This window comes from Thamnophis elegans, chromosome 7 (assembly GCF_009769535.1).
Source record: "Thamnophis elegans isolate rThaEle1 chromosome 7, rThaEle1.pri, whole genome shotgun sequence".
NCBI classification, from domain to species: domain Eukaryota; kingdom Metazoa; phylum Chordata; class Lepidosauria; order Squamata; family Colubridae; genus Thamnophis; species Thamnophis elegans.
Window position 1 is genome coordinate 66,359,243 of NC_045547.1, and position 22,232 is coordinate 66,381,474.

General features: G+C 35.3%; 2 protein-coding genes across 7 annotated transcripts in view; one reads left to right on the forward strand and one right to left on the reverse strand.

Moving 5' to 3' along the window:
* Positions 1–6,695, forward strand: part of ALG12 (ALG12 alpha-1,6-mannosyltransferase) — a 29,790-nt gene extending 23,095 nt beyond the window's left edge. For all 5 annotated transcript variants that reach the window (XM_032220690.1, XM_032220689.1, XM_032220688.1 and 2 more), the window contains one exon: positions 3,543–6,695. In XM_032220690.1, the coding sequence (XP_032076581.1) occupies positions 3,543–3,780 (238 nt within the window). In that variant the 3' untranslated portion in view covers positions 3,781–6,695. The remainder of the gene's footprint in view (positions 1–3,542) is intronic.
* Positions 6,696–6,896: 201 nt separating this feature from the next.
* Positions 6,897–21,568, reverse strand: ZBED4 (zinc finger BED-type containing 4). Of its 2 annotated transcripts, none has more exons than XM_032220685.1 (3): positions 18,091–21,568; positions 12,350–12,447; positions 6,897–11,295 (listed from the first exon to the last, which is right to left on the reverse strand). In XM_032220685.1, exon 3 carries the CDS (start codon positions 11,035–11,037, stop codon positions 7,552–7,554), a length of 3,486 nt encoding a protein of 1,161 aa, XP_032076576.1. In that variant the 5' UTR covers positions 11,038–11,295; positions 12,350–12,447; positions 18,091–21,568; the 3' UTR covers positions 6,897–7,551. The 2 variants fall into 2 exon arrangements, with proteins under 2 accessions (XP_032076576.1, XP_032076578.1); XM_032220687.1 differs by lacking the exon at positions 18,091–21,568 and adding an exon at positions 16,419–18,075.
* Between the last annotated feature and the right edge of the window lie 664 nt (positions 21,569–22,232).

Consider the following 22,232-nt stretch of genomic DNA (forward strand, 5'->3'; position numbering starts at 1 on the left):
GGGAGAACCACTAGGGCAGTATGATTTAGTTTTTGTTGTGGATCAAACACTAAGGTGTTTATAACAGTCTCAATTCAATTTCTTGGCTGAAAGTTTGATTGAAATGCATGTATTTTGTAGGTCAAGATAAAGTTTTATTGTTAAGAGAGGATTTTTGTTTCGTTCTTTTGGTGCCTTCGAGTCAGTGTTGACTCCTGGAAACAGCAATCCTTGCTGTTTCTTGGCAAGATTTTTGGGGAAAATGGTGCCATGTCCTCCTTCCAGGTAGGCTACACTCCATGCCTGATCTGAAGGAGAACCATTCTTTTATGCATGTTCATTTAAGACTTGATGATCAAAATAAATTCATCGGAACCTTCTGATCTTTAATTCTCTTGCACAACAAAGCCTTAAGAAAATTACAGACATTTTATTGCCTTGCTTTGAAGATGGTCTGCAGTAGGCTTGACATAAAAATTGAGTCTGGCCAAGATTGATGTTCTTAGCATTATAAGCTTTGATTTGGGATGAAAGGATTTATTCAGGTCAGGAATGTTAGAATAATATTTAAGAGAATCTGTATTCTAATAACAGCTTTAGTCAAAGGGAAGCACTGCCTGAAGCATTGGCCAGTTGTTGTTTCATCCAGCAGTTAGCACAAAGTTCTTGTTTCAATTAAAAGGTAAAGCTGACATATCAACCTGGTTACTAATATGAAATTCTAGAGGAGGAATTTTTTTCTAGATGGAAAAGAGTCTCCTTGGACTATACTCTTAAGGCCACATTTGCACAACATGTTAAACCACTCCGGCTAGTTAATGTGAATGCATATACTAAGTTCTTACCTTAATAATTGCATCAGGTTAATTGAAATGCACCACTTCTCTGTTGTTAATTGTAATACAAAAACACAGGATAGTCACCATGTCTGATTAATAGTACTCAGAATGTTAAAGCATGGCCATTTGTTGGTTTGTAGATGCTTTTGCACCACACCTTTATCTACTCTAATTTATGTAAATGTATAGTTCTTTTTAGTAGGAAGTATGACTTTTGAAGATGGAATGTCGATCACTTCTGGTTCACGGGGAACCCCTGGTTTATTAGTTGAGTGCAGATTTTAGTTAGTGTTAATGAGGAATGATGCTCATCCATGTTTGCCTAATCACAGGGAGTCATCCACCAAAGCTGAGCTGTGAATGGAACAGGGGAAATGAGATACAGCATGTGTTCTCTAGTTTAATACAGTGTACAAATTGTATGCCATTTATATGCATGCTCCAGGGACTTGGAGATGCCATGTTATTTTCATTGCATATGTTCTTCAGTGAGACTGGAAGTTGGCAGACAAGAATTTGGCAATCTGGTAGCTCTTGAGCTCATAAATATTAAAAGGGAAAGATGGATGGGAGCAGAACACAAATACCAAGCAAGACTGAAGGCATTAATTGGTATGATTAACTGGAGCCAGCCAGTCAGGCTCTTCTATTAGCTCCTCCAGTCTCTGTCCTCTTTCCACAAGTACTATTCTCTTCCATCCTCTTCACTGTTGAAGGATGCTGAGATAGTCAGTGCATGAAGACGGAATAATTTTCCTCCCACTCAAATTATCTTGCCAGTGAAGCCGAAAGACAGACAGGCACGCACTGAAGGCCTGTAACAGGAGGTTTGTTAGAATGAAAATGTGAGATTCATTCTGGAAATTTATACCAGAATTAATTGAAGAATCAGTTGGCTTGCAAAATTCTTCTGGAAACAAATGGTAGTGGTGACTAATAGATATTTAAATGTTTAGACACCACTCAAAACCCAAGTGCATGGGCTCATTCCATATTTCCTTTTTGCCAAATTCATCAGCTCTGGGCAGTTGATGCCAAACGCCAGTGATGTGCTTTCTAAGTTGAGTACAATTCACAAATTGCTTACTTTTATTTTATGTGTTCATAGAGAACTAAGTCCATTGGATTATATCATTTACTTACAAAGTAAGATATAAATTATATTATAAACTATATTACATAAAGTATAATATCATGTATAAATACATAAAGTATAATATATTTAGATTATATACTATATCATATAAAGTAAGATATAAATTATATTCTAAAGCAAATGAAATTCTAGGTTGCCTTAACACAGGGATAGAATCAAGGTCACGTGAAGTATTAGTTCCATTTTATAAAGCCTTAGTGAGACTATACTTGGAATACTACATCAAGTGTTGGTCACCATATTATAAAAAAGATCTTGAAACTCTGGAAAGGGTGCAGAAAAAAGCAACAACATGGTTAGGGGACTGGAGGCTAAAACATGAAGAACAGTTACAGGAATTGAATATGTCTAGTGAAAAGAAGTTCTAGGGGTAACATGATAGCAGTGTCCCAATATTTGAAAAGCTGCCACAAGGAAAAGGGCATCAACTTTTATTTTCTAAAGTACCAGAAGGCAAGACAAGAAACAATGAATGGAAACCAATTAAGGAAAAAAGCAACCTAGAAATAAGGAAAAATTTCCTCACACTAAGAACAATTAACCAGTGGAATGGCTTACCTTCAGAAGTTATGGGTGCTCCATCACTGGAGGCTTTTAAGAAAAGATTGGATAGCCACTTACCTAGAATGGTATAGGGTGTTCTGCTTGATCATGAGGTTGGACTAGAAGACCTCCAAGGCCCCTTCCAACCTTTATTCTGTTGAGATAAACACTTATTGGAGCTTTTGCTCATGAAAGGAGATTTGTCTAAATTGGGGAGTTGCATTGCACTGAGAAGTTGAATTTTCAATCACTTTACTTAGCCTACTGTTGCCGAGACCCACATTTATCAGTCAATATTTGTTGGCAATCTGAAGGTCACAAAGGAATAGGCCCTAGGAAGTGGTTGGAGGCAGCTTGTAAGTAGCCATCCCTGATCTCAATAATTTGCTGGACAAAAACTCCCAAAATCTATTCAATAGGCTGTGTTGCCTGTAGGGGTTGGGAACTTGTTTCAAATAACAGAGAACTTAGAAGGTAACACAAGAGACACACTTTATTTAACTAAATTTCCTCCGGCCATTACTAGTCTTCCCCATAGCTACAATTGGAGATAGCTCTGTACCATTCTACAGACCTGTTTTACTTTTTTCTATAGCATTCCATTACCTATAGTATTGTTGCTTTTTTGTGGCTAATAAATGATTCTGAACTGTCAAATTCTTAAACCAACTATTTCTGTGCCCATTCTGTTCTGTATAACATTTTACAACTTGTGTTCCAACAGCGATGGAACTACTGTAAGTACAGCTTTCATACTGTACGTACTGCCTTCCCTTCTGTTTTCTGCCATGGTTGACGTGATCCTATATTAAAAAATCAGGTTCTTTAACAAAGTAATCTACCATCCAGTTACCAAATGTCCTTTTAAGAATCCTCCCTGCTCTGTGTAATTATTCCCTGCTTCATGGTTGTTTCCTATATTGTTTTCACAATGATCCTTTATCTTGCTTGGCCACAACATAAGTCTCTTGAATGAAGTATGGTTCAAGTCCTTACTTTACCTTACACTGTTCATTCTCTTACAGATATGACAAAAGGGAAGACCTCAAACCGGGCGACCCACTTATGTTCTCATATACACATGTACTTATGGAGATGAATTCAACTCAACTGTCACATTACAAGACAACTCACAAAGTCCTTGCGCATATTCCTGGCACCAGTGGAATTGGATTGAATTTTACTGCACTGCCTCCTATTACTTTAAATTTGAAATCCAAACTAGTATTGTTGGAAAAGCTCCCCATTTCTTTTGGAAAATAAATTTTAACAAGTTTGAAATAGTTTTTGCTAGTGTTATGTTGCACTAATTAAAACCTTGACATGCCAATGAAAGATCAATACTATTTGATCCTATTCATTTCACTTACGTGAAAAACTTCCATATAGTATATACTGCATATAATGCCAACTACATTTCAATGCAAAGTACATACATTCAAGACATATTTTCATATAATTACATAGGAAGCATACTAAATAGTTGTTTTTATGTAACACTATTATGTGTGTGGTTTAATGTTTTCACATTGTTTTCTACCATGTGGAAAAATAGCATAATGTGCTATTTTGGGCCACAGTATAAAATGTTTATGTTGTCAATAAGCAACAAAAATCTTATACACCTAAACATGAATGTTATTTGGATGAACAAAATCTGGAAATAAATGGATTGCTATTTGTTTTTATCTGTTGGGCAGTTTTGCTGACAGTATTTGCATATAAGACAAGGCCCATTTTGTCATCCTGATAACATTTCTTAATCAGGTTTTGTCAGTTACCAGTGATCTAGTAAACATAAAACAGAGTTATGGGAAAGTCAAGCTGGCCTTAAAAGTGTTAAGAGACAGCCAAGCATAAATCAAGAAAAATAATACTGGATGTCAAAAAAAATGTAATTTGTTTTAATTTCGTACAGGTTTTTAAGTGGTAACTTCTAAATAAATATAGAGCTAGATTATTTAAGTCAGCTATACTGATTGTTCTCAGTGTCCAGATGAGGCAATGGGTTAGAAAGTATAATTGTGGGATGATCCACAACTTGTAATTGAAAATATGCAAGAAAATATCTTACATAACTCTTAAAATCATTCATTTTTAATCAGTGTACCTTGGCACAGTAGAGTGCAAATTGACTTAGATGCAAGAAATACCATCCTGTAAAACTGGTTTAACTACGCTGATGTGTTCTCTTGTATGCTATTGTACAACTTTCATAAATTTTGTTGTTCTTTTACATCAAAGAAAACGATGTCTTCCTTGATGCACAACTTATCTATTCACAGAAGCTGCTATTATTCAGAAGGGAGACATTAACTTCTCACAAAAGCCTATGTTTAAAACCTGCAAAACTTATTGGGTAGTCTTGTTTTGTGCAACAGGCCCTGCTAAAAGTCAGTTCTTTAAAATACTGCTTGGTTCTTCTGGAAGAAAGTACTACCCTTTCTGTAATTTCCACCAGGCAGTTATTTAATGTGAATTCTGGGGTTCCTGATGTCTTATATGTATAATCAACTATGGTATAGTCTTGTGGCATCTTAAAAACAAATACATGTTCATTATGAAGGCTACTGCAAAAAAACATCCACAAAAGTGGATGGATTATAATAAATGGATTGCCATTCTGTAAAATAACACAAAATTGGGGGGGTTTTGGAAGAGAAAACCAGCATATTTCTATGATAATTATGGTCATAGCATAGTTAAAACTGGTACTCTAAGAAATTATACCCGTGAAATGTTAAATAAATGACTAGATATAGGGAATCTATCTTCTAGAATTATAATCTATCTTCTAGAATTATATTTTAGGCCTTAAATGTCACCTTAAGGCATATGAAATAAATTGATGTTTATTTCCTATTACTGAAAATTATTTTTAGCCAGGAGTGTTAAAACCATAAGGTTCGATGCAGTATTCTGACCCCAATTTAAGATTAATGTTTCAGAATATTTAGTTGCCTACACTAGTTGAAGTATGTGAAAGTATTGTTTTCTTTATTATTACATTTGAGCTGTGAAGAGTTAGCTGAACTCTATCAGAGCAACCCAACATATCTTGTTACAAAGAATGAACTATTTGTGGCCATGAGTGCTTGTTACTCAATAGCTTTCCACATTTTCAGTTTTCTTTTAACCAGCCAAAATGTGAAACTGTGTAGCAAATGTAATTTCATTTGTTAATTAACCATGTGTGACCCACTCATTATATAAATAAGCACATGCATTCTATTAACCTATATCCACACATTTGTGGCTACCACTTTTTGTACCGAATTGCTGTCAAGTTCATACCACTTTCAGTGTCAATCACCCCACTGCTGCCCACAATTCTGACAATTTTAACATGGTCTGGTTTTATCGTAAATTCATTAGAGAAATATATATAGTTACATCGAGTAAGATTTATTGTATGTGGTCACTTTTTTAAAAAAGCCCAATATTGTTCTTGTTGAAAATATTTCAATTATATTTGGGCCATACTGCATCATTACATCAGGCATCTCACTGTATGGGAGACAGAAATACTACAAGGAAATGTTTGATTGAAAGAACTGTAGAAACCTGCCTTCTAATTCTTATTCAAAAAGTTATATCCAGATTATGCCCATACACTCCAGAATCACTGAGTCCCCCATTGTATTCTAAGGGGAGGAGGGGAGAATGGCTGATGTAGACTCATTCTCTAAAAATTGCAAATAAGATGTTTAATTTCAGAAACTGAATCCATCATTTATAAATACACCAAAACATAATAAATGCAAAAATTAGCCAGAGGTACAGTACAGTATTTTAACAAAACTACATCTCTCCTAAAAGCTGTAGTTAATTTCCCAAAGAATTTTATCAATGCATTGGAGGGATGAGGAGAGCGGGGAAAATATTATTTTAAAATATGGACAGCAAATGCAAATGCTGGCTATTCTCACCTGCTGTCTGAGGATTATTAAAATTTTACAATATCCTACTTTGCTGATAGACACTATCAATTACGGTCAGTTCTACTATATAACATTCTATGCAGGACTCCTGTCTATGGGCTGTGCAAATGCTTCAGGTGCATGTGAAGTGCCTGTGCATGCAAGGACAATCGGATGCAAGTCCTGCGTATTCTGAAGCACCTTTTCCAAAGTATTTGCACAATCTTAGAAAGGATATTCACTGAAAATCAACTTCGAGTAACAGAAATAATGGAAGAATACCATATATAATTTTCAGTTACATGGGAAACCTCAACTACATTTTCCCAAGAAGTAATGTTTAATTCATTCAATTGTAAAAGACTTGGCATGATGCCTTTTCTTTATATTTTTATCTTTCAATGCACTGCATTAAATAACAAACATTAATTGGAAAATTTTGAAAATAAACACCCCAAAACCTTATAAATACTCAAGCTCTAATTCAGTTACAGTGTAAAAAAAACCTGAATAAAGACCATGAATGGCAAATTTATAGATTACTGTATAACTGGTGTTTCTTAATAATTCTAAGTTTAGTCAAATACTAATTCAACCGCCATCTTTAGTACATACATAGTTGAACATAAGCACATTAAGCCTGCAGTTAAAACCTGCTAAATAAGAAGATGGCTTCATTTCCACCTTTATATACAGTTTTTTTTCTGCAATTAAAGCAATGTTCAGCTAATATACAGTACCTGGTTTCTGTTTTACATAATTCAATAAAAAGCTACATAATAGAAGTTTTTACATCCGTTTTGCCATTCTATTCAAAATGTTTTAAAATTTCATTTACAATATTCAATCAAAAGCTACATTTTTGTAATAGTTGGGACGAAGACAAGGCTAAATCTAATAGGATTTTTTTTTAAAAAAGAAAATGTATATACACTATATCTGGCCTGAAGGACTACTGATAAGGCACATGTAGACATAGAACTGAAAAATATAAGTTTCAAACAAGAGGCATTGATTAGCTGTCATACATGACCCCTAAATGGAGCAATTAAGTTACATATATAGTAATTATCCAGTGAACAACAAGTTTAGACTGGCAGCCTGTTCATTAATTTCAATACTGGAAGTATATCAAAGGAAGATTTACTTTCAAAAATATAAGTTTTTCAAAGTGTTCCATTGTTAGTCTTGATTGACTAAAGCTGATGCTTTCATTGGATGTACTGAATAATCTCTCTGATGGAACGATGCTTGGAGGACAACCTAGGAAACGAACAGCCAATTTTGACAATACTGGCCAAGAGGATTTCTTAAAATTCCAGTAAGTGAGGGGATCATAGTTATGCTCAAGCACTTCTTCTTCCAGATATAAAAGCACCATTTCCTGTGGCAACTTAGTCTTTTCTTTTGGAGGTTTTGCTTTTGTCATATCTTCCATTAGTGACCAAAGACTATTGTTCCCGTAAGAGATTTTAGATGATGAACCTTTACCACAACCATTGGAAACTGGTTTATCATCATCTGAGGTAGCATTTAGTATTTCTAGCTCCCTGATTAAGTCCTGTTTATACTGTTCTGCTTCTTCTTCTGTGAATAAGGAGGTCTTATAACGAGGGTCTAAAAGTGTAGCAAAAATGTATCTTGGATCATGGAGTATGGAGGATAATCTACTCACCATAGCTTCTTTTAAGGACTTTAGCATAGTATCTATGCCCATTGTTTCCTCAAACAGTAGTTCTATTTTCCGGTTTAGAATATGAATCATTGGAATTACTTGGCTTAAAGTGGACATATGTGTACTCATCTCTCTACTTGCAACTTCAAACGGTTTGAGTGCATGACAGACAGACTGCATCACTTCCCACTGATCACAGCTTATTAATTCCCTGAAACTACACTCTATAGACATTTCATCAATAGCTCTTTTCTGTTCAATTAGCCTTTCAAGCATATGAAATGATGTATTCCATTTTGATGGGACATCTTGGATTAGCTGATGCTGTGGCAAATGATATTCTTTCTGCAACTCTGCCAATTTCTCTTTTGCTTTTGATGAGCGATGGACACGTTCACATATCTTTCTGGCAATGCTAAGTAGGTTCTGAACCATCCTCTGGCTTTTAATAGCTTCATTCACTATGAGATTCAGTGTGTGACAGAAGCATTGCACACTTGAATGTTCCCCTTCATTTAAAGTTTTTCCTATTGTCTGATTATCTGTAACAGTAATCCCAATCTGTAGTCCAATTGAGGTTATCCAGGTTTCCCACCAATATTCTAGTTGCTTCTGAATGCTGATACCATTATAGTCACAATCAATCTGTGAAACATTTAATAAAGCTGAACAATGGTAATCTTCACACTGAGGCCGAACTCGTGACCCAAATGTTACCCAGTGAGCTGTGAGGGTTAGATATTCCCGAGTTTGATTGCTCATCCATATTCCAGAGGTAAAGTGGACTACACCACTTTCAACTTCTTTAAGATGTGAAACAATTATTTCTTTCACACTATCATACATATCAGGGATCGCAGTATGAGAAAAATAAGATGGTGAAGGCAATGAATACTGAGGTTGCAAGTATTCAAGCAATCTATTAAAACCAATATTATCTACAAAAGAATATGGCTGAAGATCAAGTGCAATCATTTCAGCGACAAGACTTGTAATTTTTTTGGCAACAGGATGCGTGTCAGAAAACTTGTCAGTGGTTTCATCAAAAGATGAAGATCCCAAAAGATCTGTACTCAGAGGTACATGATTATTTGTAGAAGAGGACAATACTGGCTCTGAGGCATCTGGTTTTAGGACATGATTATGAAACCGTTGTAAATGTCTTAAAAGGCAACTGGTACCCAAATTGGTTGGCTTTTTCCCTCGACTTATTGTACGTCCACAGTGCATACATATTACTTTAGTTGAATCTGCAGAACAAATTGAAAAATGGTTCCACAGTTTTGAGGTCTTTTTGCTACTAACAGGAAATATGACTTGAGTTTCATTAGTAACCATTGTGGGCAAGTCAGTCAGTTTTGAAGCTGAACGTTCTGCAGAAGCCAAGGTAGCATAAGGAGAATTTGCTAAACTGACATCTATAAAGTTCTTTTGGATTCCTATAACTTCAGGATGCCGCCTGTATAAGTGTTTTGTCAAATAACTTGTGCCTAAATCACCTTTTTTCCCATGGTTTAATATACAGCTGCAGTGTCTACATATAACTTTTAGTTTATCCCCTGGAGACAAAGAAAAATGATTCCATACTTCAGCTTTCAGCTTTCGCATTATGCGTTTATTCTGATGAAAAACAGAGCCATGCTCCAATAACAATTGGCTTTTTTCAGGAGAAGAAACTAAAGACGCTTCCCCTATATCTTCAGATGATGAAAACAATGAGGAATCCTCCATCAGAGTATCTCCCAAAGGAAGATTGGAATTATTTTCTTCAGCTATTCTGTCTGGAGAAGAGCAAACAGATGTTGGTTCTTTGGCTAATTTTCCAGATGATACAGAACTTGGGTCTCCATCTGAAGCTAATAAAGGTGGTAATAAAGTTGGAGGAGCAGAGTACAGAGGGGGTATGGTCGAACCTCCTCCGTTCTCCTGTAGAACAATAGAACGATGAGCTCTCCACATGTGGCGTATTAAGCAGCTCGTTCCAAGATCTTTTCCATTCTTTCCTCTGCTGAATTCATTCATACAGTGAATGCAGACAGCTTTTGAGTTATCCAGAGGAGATAAATAAAAATGTTTCCATACAGCAGATCGTCTCCTTGAGCCAGATGTAGTCTTAGGAATTTGAACAGTTTTCTCTGCTATATTGTCCATTTCTTCATATTGACTGTTGGGCACATGTAGTGACAACCCAACACCAGCTTCTTCTTTAATGTTCTTTTCAGTATGTGACAAATCTGAAGGTATTTCTTCAATAGAAACTATAGGAACAGATTCCTCAATAATTTGATCTGGGGATGGAATCTTAGAACAAGTTTTCTTAATCAATTTTATAGGAGTTAGCACGTGAGTTAAATCTCCAGTATCTGCAGGCTGAGGTGGCAATAGTAATGTAGGAGATGAAGAAAAGGAAGATATAGCTGGTATATTTCCATTTTCCTGAATGAGTACAGTTGGATGAGCTCTCCTCACATGCCTCATTAGACAACTTGTGCTTAAGTCTTTCTCATTTTTACCTCTGCTAAATTCTTTCATACAGTACATACATATTGCTTTGGTACTGTCTCTAGGAGATATAAAGAAGTGGTTCCAAGCAGGGGACTTTTTTCGGGAGCTTATGTTTCTATTTGAAAGAAGACTCTGTGTTACAGCTTCCATTGCTACATCATAGAGAGTACTGCTATATTGGGAAAAAAGAGAACCATAATCATCCTCATTCTCAGCAGAAATGAATTTGTCTGAGTTGTTACGGACAAAAATTTTTTCTCTGTCATCCTGTTCATCACTGCTATCAATCTTTTCAGTTTTTATATCTATCGTTTCTAAAATACAATTACTATCATCTTCTGGTTCCACTTTTAAATTGTTGATTTTATCCATCATCAAATTATCGCTGATTTGTGGAGACTCTGCTATATTTGTATCCATGAGCTCAGTTATTTCTGCTGTGTATTCATATCTTAATGAAGATTTGGAATTCAAATTAAATTCATTTTAAATCATGTAAAAAGATAAAGGTAAAACAAAAGGTTGTGTTTTAGGCCCTGTTGTCTGACTCCCAGGATATTTAGATTTCCAGATTATATATCATTCTTTATAGTGCTGGAACTATATCCATTGTGTTGCAGGGTGGGAAGTCAAGAAGTAGTTGAGTATACATTCAGTTCTACCATCTGCTCCTATCATCTAGAAATAACAGAAATAAAGAAAGTTAAATGTCATACTTCCAAGTTTGATTTATTCCCTTAATAAGTACTAATCTGCTTATTTATTTAGTTTTAAGCTAAAGGAAAATAAATAGCAACATATTTTGAGACAAAATACTGGTATAATTTAAAAAAAAACCTACACTGTAGTTATTTGCATCCACTGTCATTCAGGGTGAGAATTCAAAGATCTAGTTTAGATTTTTCATGGGCAATTAAGAGTTCTATATTTATGAAAACATTATTTGGCCTTCATGTTTGAATCTGTAAATTTTTATAAAGGCCTGTCCTTATGGGATGATTTGGAAATTGCATTCAGAATGGTTTTCTATATCTATTTCTACATTCAACCACTAGATTACACATAAAAATATATGTTAGCTATATAAAACACAAATCATTCTGAATGTTGAACATATATTCAACAAATATAATAATAAGAATATGTTTATCACAGGCCCAAACTATCAGTAGCTGTTGATTTTGTAGAAAGGAAAGAGGAAATAGGAGGGACTATTGCAATGCTTGTTTGACTGAGATTTATTATTATTATTATTTTTCTCTTCCCAATCCCCTTCAGCAAAATCCAAACAAGAATACATGATATTTTCTGGTGGGCTGGATCCAAACCTTTGTGTAAATGTGTTTTTAAACCTCAATACAGACAAGGAACTGTGTACTAAGTTTACCTGACATGAAGCAAGCAGAGAGGTTATATTTCAGTTCCTACCTTCATCAATTTAGCTCCTGCCATCAGTAATCCCTATATTTTGCTAATGGTCTATTTATTATCTTTAGTTTCCAAAATGCTGATTTTGATGTAACACATTATGGATCAAAGATAAAAAGTGAAAAAGATATGCTTTCTTCTCAAATAAGAGATTAAGGAACAAATAAAGCTGCAAAATACAGCTAGCTGAAATAAATTAGAGGAATTTACCTCTCATTATGACTTGTAAATGTTTTATTCTATTCATTATGACTTGTAAATGTTTTATTCTATTCAACAATGCTTATCATATTATTTCACCCACCTCGTAGATTTCATCCATCTAATTAGACCTCATATGAACTAGAAGACAAAGTAATTTTCACACTTTACTGAAAAAAGAGATCAGCATTTTCTTCAATCCTGCAAAAAGACAAATAGCATTTACGTTACTATTTTTTCATGTCTCTTTATTACTACTCTTTGTAGAAAGCTTTTGATGGAGGCATCTCTCACTAGGCAATAATGATTTAGCTGTTTCAGATGTAATGGTAACCATCTTCTTTAAATGCTAGAATATCAGACTCCCTTTTTCACTTTCTGAACCCTATGGTTATTTAATTATGAAAATATCAATTTGCAATTTGATAACCTTGATTGTAAAAACATGCACAGCTTATAATCCTCCAAATCTGGACAACAAAGAAATTGTGCTTAAAAATGCTACAATTAAAATCTCCATTCATGCATTCTGTGTAGGGAAAAAACACACACAACAAAATACTGGATTCTCATCACAAGTAATGATTTATTGCAATTCTAAAGGTGGCCTACATATTACTAATTAGCAATTTGAATATAAAACTGAGTAATTACATTTGAGTCAAAAAAGGAGCTCAATGTTCTACCTATCTATCATGGTAGAACATTTAAGAAACTTCTAATAAAGGCTGACTTACAAGAAACTGATTTCTTATGATACTGGAACAATTAAAATTCTCTAAGCATTTTGTCAATCTACTAAAGTCAAAAACAGCATTGTTACAACAGTTATTTATTCAAGACTATATTCTGATTTGGGCCAATTTTAAAAGGATAGTTTTAATCAGTTTCCCTATGCACCTGTGTTAGCGGAGTCTTGATGTTTTGATCAAATTATACTGGGAATTACATCATCCATTCTATTTCTGAAACCAATATAAAATGCCAGACTTGTTCTTTTAATATTTTTATTAACCAAGATATATTATCCTTCCTGCTGTGAATCAATTGCCCATTTAATTTATGGAATATCATGATGCAAAATAACCTGTAATATACTAGCCAAAGCATTTATTGTAGCATATTCTTATTCTCAATTATAACTGCTTGGTTCATGTACCAAGATTTTCTTCTGACTTTGGTAATTTTCTTTTCTGAATAGGGTGTCTAATGATGTTATGGCTTTATAGTCTGCATGAGAGACTACAATAGGAATAATAATAACAATAACAACAACTAAAGGTAACAGTAATTATTATTTCAAGTGAAAAGATATGTAATAGATGAAAACAGTATTGGAAGAATACATATATAGCAAATAATTTATCCTAGTCTTCATTATACACCTGAATAAGGGAGCAATAAAAATATTTTAACATAAAACTGCTAAACACATTTTAAGAAACTTTAAACAAGGTATTTCCTCTTGCTATCTAGCCATATTTTTCATAGGAGAAAAATACAACTTTTATGCAATTATTTCACTTTAGATTTTGGGCTTCAAAATACAGATACTCAAAAATCATAGCTTTTCTTGTTTTTCATTGCTATGCTAAAATTCCTATAGCTACATTCAGATAAGTCATGGTTCATTATAAAAGGATACAGAGTTTCTGCACTCTAGGACCTAAGGTCATAAATTTAGAGTTTCAGATTTTCTATTTTTTAAATTAATGATAGCTTGTTATATTTTCCAAATCTGACGAGCTGTTTCCAGTCTTACGCATTTTTTGAATTAAACCCAACTTTTAATGTTTTATCTATGTCAGGTCTGTCAAACTGGCGGACCTGCAGGCCAGATGTGTCACATGCAGGCCACACCCACCCTGGCTCCGCAAAGATGAAAAAGTTGTGATACGTTACGATACGTGAGTTTGACACACATGATCTATGTGTATAACTTGCTACATTTATATCCTATAGCAAGAGCTCAAGGTGATAAAAATGTTTAAAAATGGTAAAAGGTTTGAGTTTTGAAAGTTTGACCTATGATATTTAAATAAAAGGTTCAGGTATTTTTGTCATTTTTGCATTAGTAGAGAAGAAAAACATATGAGCTCAGAGCTAATATTATATATGGCTTTTACCACTACCTTATAGTAATTTAAGATAATTAAGAAGTAAATGCATTCATTAGCTTAATATAAATTTCAATATACCAAATATTTTAGAGTATACAAAGTTATTATCCATTTTTGCAAAAATATACAAAGAATAAAAAGTTCATCTGCAAATTAAATCCATTATGGTAGTTGTATTGACCATAGATGCAAAAGAGATATGTAACTGGGAAATTATTTTCTTAGAACAGTTGCATTAGTTGTTTCTGAAGTTGGTTTAAAAATACTGTATGTATAAAAACAAAGTTACAGATTTATTTTCTGAATTAATATTTACCTTTTTCAATAACTCCCCCCTTTTTAAAATAAGACAATTTAGGCAGTTTCTCTATATAGGTAGTCCTTGATTTACAACCACAATTGAGCCCAACACTCATGTTGCTAAGTAAGGTATTTGTTAAGTGTGTTTTGCCCCATTTTACAAACTTTCTTGCCACATTTAAGTGAATCACTGCAGTTATTAAGTTAGTACCACAGTTGTTAATTGAATCTGGCTTCCCCACTGACTTTGCTTGTCAGAAGTTTGCAAAAGGTGCATGATCCTGGGATATTGCAACTATCATAAATATGAATCAGTTGCCAAGCGTCTGAATTCTGATCACATGACCATGGGGATGCAGCAACGGTCATAAGTGTAAAAAATGGTCATGTCACTTTTTCCAGTGTCACTGTAACTTTGAACGGTCACTAAATGAACTGTTGTAAGTTGAGGACTACCTCTATTTATTGCAGAGCTACCATCTAAAACTTGTCTAGAGAATGCAAGGATACTTCTTCTAATTGAAGATCTAGAAACAACTGGAAGATGCAAATGATGGAACAAGAAAAAAATAGAATGACAAAAATGAAATATAGTATAACAATGAAGTGCAAAAATGAATACTTTCTATACATTAAATACTAAAGAGTGTAGTCTTTGGTAAACATAGATGCAACTTTTCCTTGACTGAAGTAGTTCACATTCTACAATATACACAGTCATCTTCAGATTGTAATTGCATGTTATTAGTTGTTTGTGTAAAGAGTCCCCCAGATTCTCACAGCTGATCTTTTTTTAGTCATAAATTGAATGTGTTAATCATTATTAACTGTTATCAATTTTACTAATATTAGTTAACAAGAATAACTATGTCTTGAATGAATGTTATCATTTAGTCAGGATGGTAAAAGATCTGATATTTTCAACATTTTTTAAAGCTTGTTTACTTTCCGGAAAGGATTCTAAGGTATGCCACTAATTAAAAAAAAACCTATGAAGAAAATATTGAATTTCAATTCTTTGTTATTTTTATTTCTAAAATAAATTCTAATTCAATTAAAATTATGCAAAGCTGGCTACAATCCTAGGTTAGATTGTCTACAAAAAAGCTTTGTTGAGCAAGACAATATATTTTTCTGAGCAAATATGACAAAAGAATTGATGTATTTGTGACAAATCTTATTTACCACAATTCAGGTTGTAATCAAGTGTGGGTATACATGTATATGGAAGTTTTATTGATTACATTGCCTATGTCCAGGAAGATGTGGCTAGGATATATTAGTAGCAGTTACCTCCTTTTTTCAAGACTGAGATCATGGAGTATGTAATTTTGTTACATACTCTATGTTCTCTTTCTTTGTGCAAGTTCAGTAACAAGTTTTTCTCTCCTACTATTTTCCCTTTTCTAAATGTTTACCCATCCCTCTAAAGTAGCAGTTTTTAGATTTTAACACAGAAAAAAATCACATTTCATTCATCCTAAATTGTAAACCTTGAAAAATAAAAAAAAATGTCTGCTTAAACAGTTAAGTAAGATATTTATACTGGAACCTTAAGGAAAAATATGTCCCACAAATAAACTATTTTTCCTCCCAGTAAAATCTCAACTATTTTTTAAAATTCTTACAGATGTACTTTTTCACATTTATGCTGTTACAATGATTCAAAAGTTATGGAAGATTATTTCAATATATGATTACTGTGGTAAGATTATTATATGCACATAGATGGAAACATTAGGTACTACCCACCATGGAGTTAGGGTTGTTGACAGAACTTGATGAATGGCCAAACTGACTTCTTTGATTAAAGAAATGCCATTTTTGATATTCATCAATGACTAGAAACTGCTTACAGATTTTTTGTAAGGGAAAAAATGGTTTTGTAAGCATGACATCTTCTGGGGTATTTGGGAAGAGCTACATCAAAGCATTGGGTCTTATATCTTTCAATGATCCATCTCTTATTTGCTCAGTGGCATCAATAATCCTCTGACAGATTTCTAACAACCTATTCTCAAAGTTCTCAATCATCAAATATTTTTTCACAAACTTTACATGGGAAGCATTGCAACCGAAAATGCAACTGGATTGAATTTAGAGATTTACTTTTTATGTATAGAATCAGACTGGTTACTAATACTCCAATCTCTCTGTGCTTTCAGAATGACTTTGGCCACAAGGTTTCCTACATGAGCACTTTCCTCCACCTGAAAAGAGGCCACTTTTAGGACTACAGAGACACAAATAGTGCTATGTAAACACTGGATGGAAAAAAGGGAAACTTATTATTATTATTATTATTATTATTATTATTATTATTATTCATAATAAGTGCAGCAGCGTGCCTACGGTCCCTTTCCTAATATTGCCTTGTATTCATATTCATTTCATGTAGACATAATCATGTTTATATCTGTTATCTAATTCATGCTTGACAAAATAAAATAAAATAATCAATAGAAATAAGGCCCAAAAAAGTCCTTCCCCTCTCATCTGAACTATTCAAAAGAAGATTTTTCAGTCAGGGTCAGGGAAGTCCTCATTCAGCTTCGGTCCAGGAAAGAGGAGCTGGGCTGATTTTAAAAGACAAGACAGATTCCCCCACCGCAGCCAAGCCACCCCACCCCACCCCAGCCTCCCCACCTTGCACGCCAAGGGTCCCCCTTGAGTTGTTGACAAAGGACGAAGCGGGGGGGGGGGGAGAGGTGCAGTGTCGCTCCACCCAGCATGGCTCAACAACACCCTCGTTTCCCCCTAGCAGCCATATGGCCACGGATGGGCCACGAAGTCTGTCAGAAAAAGAGAGCGAGGGAGCCAAAGGACGACGACAAAAAAAAAAAGAAAGAAAAGGATGAAGCCTCGCTTGAAGGGAGGGAAACAGGCAAGGCCAAAGGAAGCGGCCCTGCTCTAAACGGACGGTTTGTATAAAGTGCGTGGATCTCTTGGGGGACGGGGACAAAACGAAGGCGAGACAAAGCCGGGCGCTAGTTCTGCAGCCTTGTAAAAGAAAAGTGCGGCCTTCCCAAAGGGAAGGGGGTGGGCGGGGGGGGGTGAGGTAGACAGGAGACGGCAGGGAGATACCGGCGGCGGATCTTTGGAAGGGACCCACGGGAATCCCTCCCGACCGAGGCTCCGTCCCTGCCCTCAAACAATAAAGGCCGGCGCACGCCCGCGAGGGAGCGAGAGAGCAAGGCACCCGGGCCGGCGTTGGTTCCTGAGCCCGGCCGACTCCAATTCCGCGGCGACCCTCCCGGGCTGGGATGACGAAAGAGCTCCGTCCCCAGCGGAAGGATTTCAGCGTCCCTGCCACGGCGGTGGCGGAAAGGAGTTTCGGCGGTTGCCTGACGGGCGGGGGGAGAGCAGGAGACGGGCACCGCGCGTACACCGTCTTCCCTCCCGGGCGGGTCTTTGCTCTCCTCACCTTATTTTTCGCAGCGCCTCCCGCTCTACCTGCCGGCGCCGAAGAGGTTAACAGGAAGGTTCGAGGATCTCCGTCTCATTCATTTCCTCACTTGCTTTGTCTCCCGCTACCGCGACACTGAACTCCGACTCCCCCGGCTTGGACGCCCCGGCTCGTACTACGCATGTGCAGGGCTCGGGGCAGTAGAGCGGCAGCGATAGCGGCAAGGGAAGGCGGAGCCAAGGACATGGCACGCAAATCCGAGCGGCAAGCCCAGACGGCGAGAGAGGCGTCGCGACCTCCGTTGGCCGGGGTGAAAGGCGTGACGCGCACGCGATCTTCCATCGGCGCAGCGGTGCGCGTCACGGGACCGTCGCGTGCTGTCGTCATGGGTTGGTGGGGAGGGGGGAGGGGCAGCCAAAAGAGAAGAGCGGGGCGACAAAATGGTTGCCGTTGGGGAAGCAGGAGCGAATGGGTGAGAACACGAGTTGGTGATTCGGAGACCTGAGTGTGTCAACCGAAGTTGCGAGCGATGGATCCCTTATTCAGATATGGAAGCTGAATGGACCGCTGCTGTTTCCTCTTCAGAAAAAAAAAGGATGCACAAAATCATCTCCGATAGGGAGCAGACGTTTGTTTCTAAAACTGGTGGAAAACCTTACTTCGTAGGCGCGTCTCAACAACTGCTCTCTCTTTTTAATACCTTAGATTTCGGCGCCTGGGCATATTGTTTTCATGGGCCAGATGTCATATTCTGCTTTCTTTAAGGTGGGGGTGTTGCAGAAAATGACAGGACTTGGACGTCTCGGGATCAAGTTGTTTATTGGCAGCCAGGTTCAGAAAAGTAGTCAAAGGCTTGCATGCAACTTCTGAACAACCCTTATCATCAAAGCACGCATTCTTCTCAAAAGCAGCTTAACAGGGAAACACTTAACCCATTTCTTATTGGTTATCTTGAGAAAAAAGCCTTATAAGTAGTTATTGTCTTACTTCTCCTTTTGTCTTGGGCCACAGGTACTGACTACGTGGCTCTGTAAGAACTTTTACTGGACTCTGTAGTTTTGGGCTTTTGACATTTCCTGTTTTTGTATGTTTCACAAGCAGGCTTTTTCTCTTCCTTCTGCCACGTCTCATTTTTATATTTTAATTCACATTTTATCCTGCTTTAGAGGGAGAGAGATGAGGTTTTAATAACCACTGAAAATACCTATTTTGCCCCTTTGTATCACCAGGCTGTCGATGCAAAAAAGGAGAGAAAAAATAGCATAACTGGAATTAATGCAAGGATTGTGTCGTGTTTTGTACTTAGTAATTGATAAAATTCATTCCATGCTTGACATCAAGCTGATCTTTAATACACAAGAGTGTTTAAAAGACTAAGTACTTAGTAAGGTTAGTAAATAACACTGGTATATCGGAATTTGCTTCCAAACTGTCCAGGTCTACCTTTTAATTTTAGAAAAATCGGGAGTTTCAGCATGGCCAGTGTATTTGTAAATACTTCTAAATGATGTTTGTATTTAAAGCACAATCGTTCACAAAGTTTCAAAAGCTACTTATTTATGCAAATGTCAATTCTGTGGGACCAAAAAGCTTTAATTTCCTTTCCAGTCATTTTATTTGCATATAAATCAAATTCATAAATTATATAAGGATACTGCCCTAACATTAGTAATGTAAACTGGATGTGGAAGAGTATGGATAGAGCGAAATGGGGGGGGGGATTGCAAATGCAAACAAAAGCTTCATCCTAATTCTGTCTACTATTAAATGTCTTCTGAGCCCCTCAAATATTTAACACAGATTTCTTTTTACTAGCTTTCATTTTGTAGCATGAAGTAGGGATATATATTTTATCCTTAAACTTTTTGGTTTCCAGAGATATTGAGTAGCTTATAGTTATAGTATTTATATAAAGAAATAATTCATTTATAAAATGCATGTGTTTAAACCAGTCTTATGTACCTGTAACTGAGAAAATACCATTAAATTAATATTTATTAAATGTATATTTCTATACATAATTAAGATCTCGGAATATATTTAGTTTTTACCTTATGACCATTACCTTGGGTACAGAGATGTAATATTTATATATTTTATTGTTAGGTGTTTTTTTTTAATTCCACAGCTATGTATTTTTCATGAAGAGACATGTATGTTGACTAAATATACAGAATTCCATCACATTAGATTGAACCATGCAATTATCAGATTACTGCTTCGTTGACTCCCAGACATTTGTCTCTTCAGCATTTGAAGGATTCCGTATTAAGAGTATGCCGAATATAACCATTATGATCCGTTAAAAAGAATATTCAAAAGCTTTTCTTCACTTGTTTGACCGGTTGTATTCCTTTGGATTTATGCCAAGATAAAACATCAATATTTTTTTTTATTTTTATGAGACAGATCTCTACAGAATTATTTAATGTAATTTTGCCTTTGATACATTTCAAAATACTAGGAATATGTAGGTATTGTTTAATTAGTCTTTGAAAATCAAGTGTAATTGTTGAAAGTATACTTACTGAGTTTTGTACAAATCATGAAGATAAATCTGATCAGGAAAAACTGGATGACTCATAGATTTATATATTTTGACCATTTTATGGCAATTTTTGTGTACTTGCTCAAAGACTGCCATTTAAAAATAAAAGAACACATATAATTGTATTAAGACCTCTGCTTTATAGTAAAACTGTAATCTGTTATCTTATAGTGGTCTTCCTTTTTATGGTGAGGCTTTCTGTTGGTGATGGGAAAGGTAACTATTGAACAGTTAAAAATGTAAATGTAATCCTATAAATTAGAAAATCTTTTTGTCTTTAGTGATCTTTGCTTTGTAAAGATGCACTCCATCCACAAACATTTTAAACCGAAAAGATAAAGTAGTGAGAACTGAAAATTAACACGTAATTCTGAAAAGCCCCAAGTTTACAAAGAGAAAGAATAATAGGCTGGAAGCAACTACAGAATCAACAAAGTGGTGCGAATGAGTTTTGATATTTGGAAAATTCATTATAATATTAGTTTTTCTTTGGTGAAATGTATTTCATTGTGTGTTATTTATCTTTTGAGATATTTAAGCAGCTTTGGGCATTTTTCAAATAACATTTAGAAATGCACTTCAATTAATAGATATTGGTTAAATCTTCAAAACAACATGGATTTGTATTTAAATATAATACATTCCTAACCCATGGAAATCTGATTACTGAAGTTACTGAAATGTAAACATTAGCCAAAAGTTGAAATAGATTTGAATCATTTATTCAATGCAAACTTTTGACTAGTTAAAAAGAACATCTGATTATACAACTAAAATCATGGCCTTATTTTGATCAGTATCATTTTGTAAAAAAAAAATGAAAATGAGGATAGCCTACTTACATATTTATGTGTTTTAATTTCACACTGGCTTATCTTCATAACATCTTTTCATAGTATGTGCATAGAGTTGCATGGAAAAATTTGACTTTTGGTCAAATTTCAGTTTACCCCAAAGCAGAACCTGAGAGAGTATTTGCATGATACAAAGTTAAATAAAACATCTTTCTGAAGGTCAGAATACGTACCTTTTATATGTCTTTATATGTCTTTTATTGATTCAAAATAAGAAACCACTTATCAAATATTGCAGTTCTTATACGTCTGCTACCTGCTATAGACACTTTCTTCAATAATTTCAAAGCAAATTAATTATGTCATAGAAAGAATTGGGTTTAAAAAACTAATTCATTTAATTGCCATTTCATTTAAATGATTTAATTATATCACAGGAAACGTATTAAAAGATTGTATAACATATATACAAATGATCATCCAGTCTCTGACAATACATGTCTAATCATCTGTGTGGATGATACAGCAATGGCTGTACGAGGATCAACTTTTGATGAGGTAGCAGGGAAACGTATGGTAGTTTTCTTATCCTAATAATCCTAATTCTTGTTGAAGCATTAGAACAATATTACACCATCAATCGTTTAAAGCCCAACCCAAACAAGGAATTGATATGCAAGGGAAGAGTTGAATGTTATGTGGCAAGGGAACAGACTACAGCACCTAACTATTTCAGCGTGACACTTGACAGGACACTCTCCTTTAAACAGCATTGTCTGAACACATTGCCTGAACATTAAGGAACAATATCATCAGGA

Bases quoted from the DNA above. Each gene is read 5' to 3' on its own strand.
- ZBED4 (XM_032220685.1), bottom strand. From the start codon at position 11,037: ATGGATACAAATATAGCAGAGTCTCCACAAATCAGCGATAATTTGATG.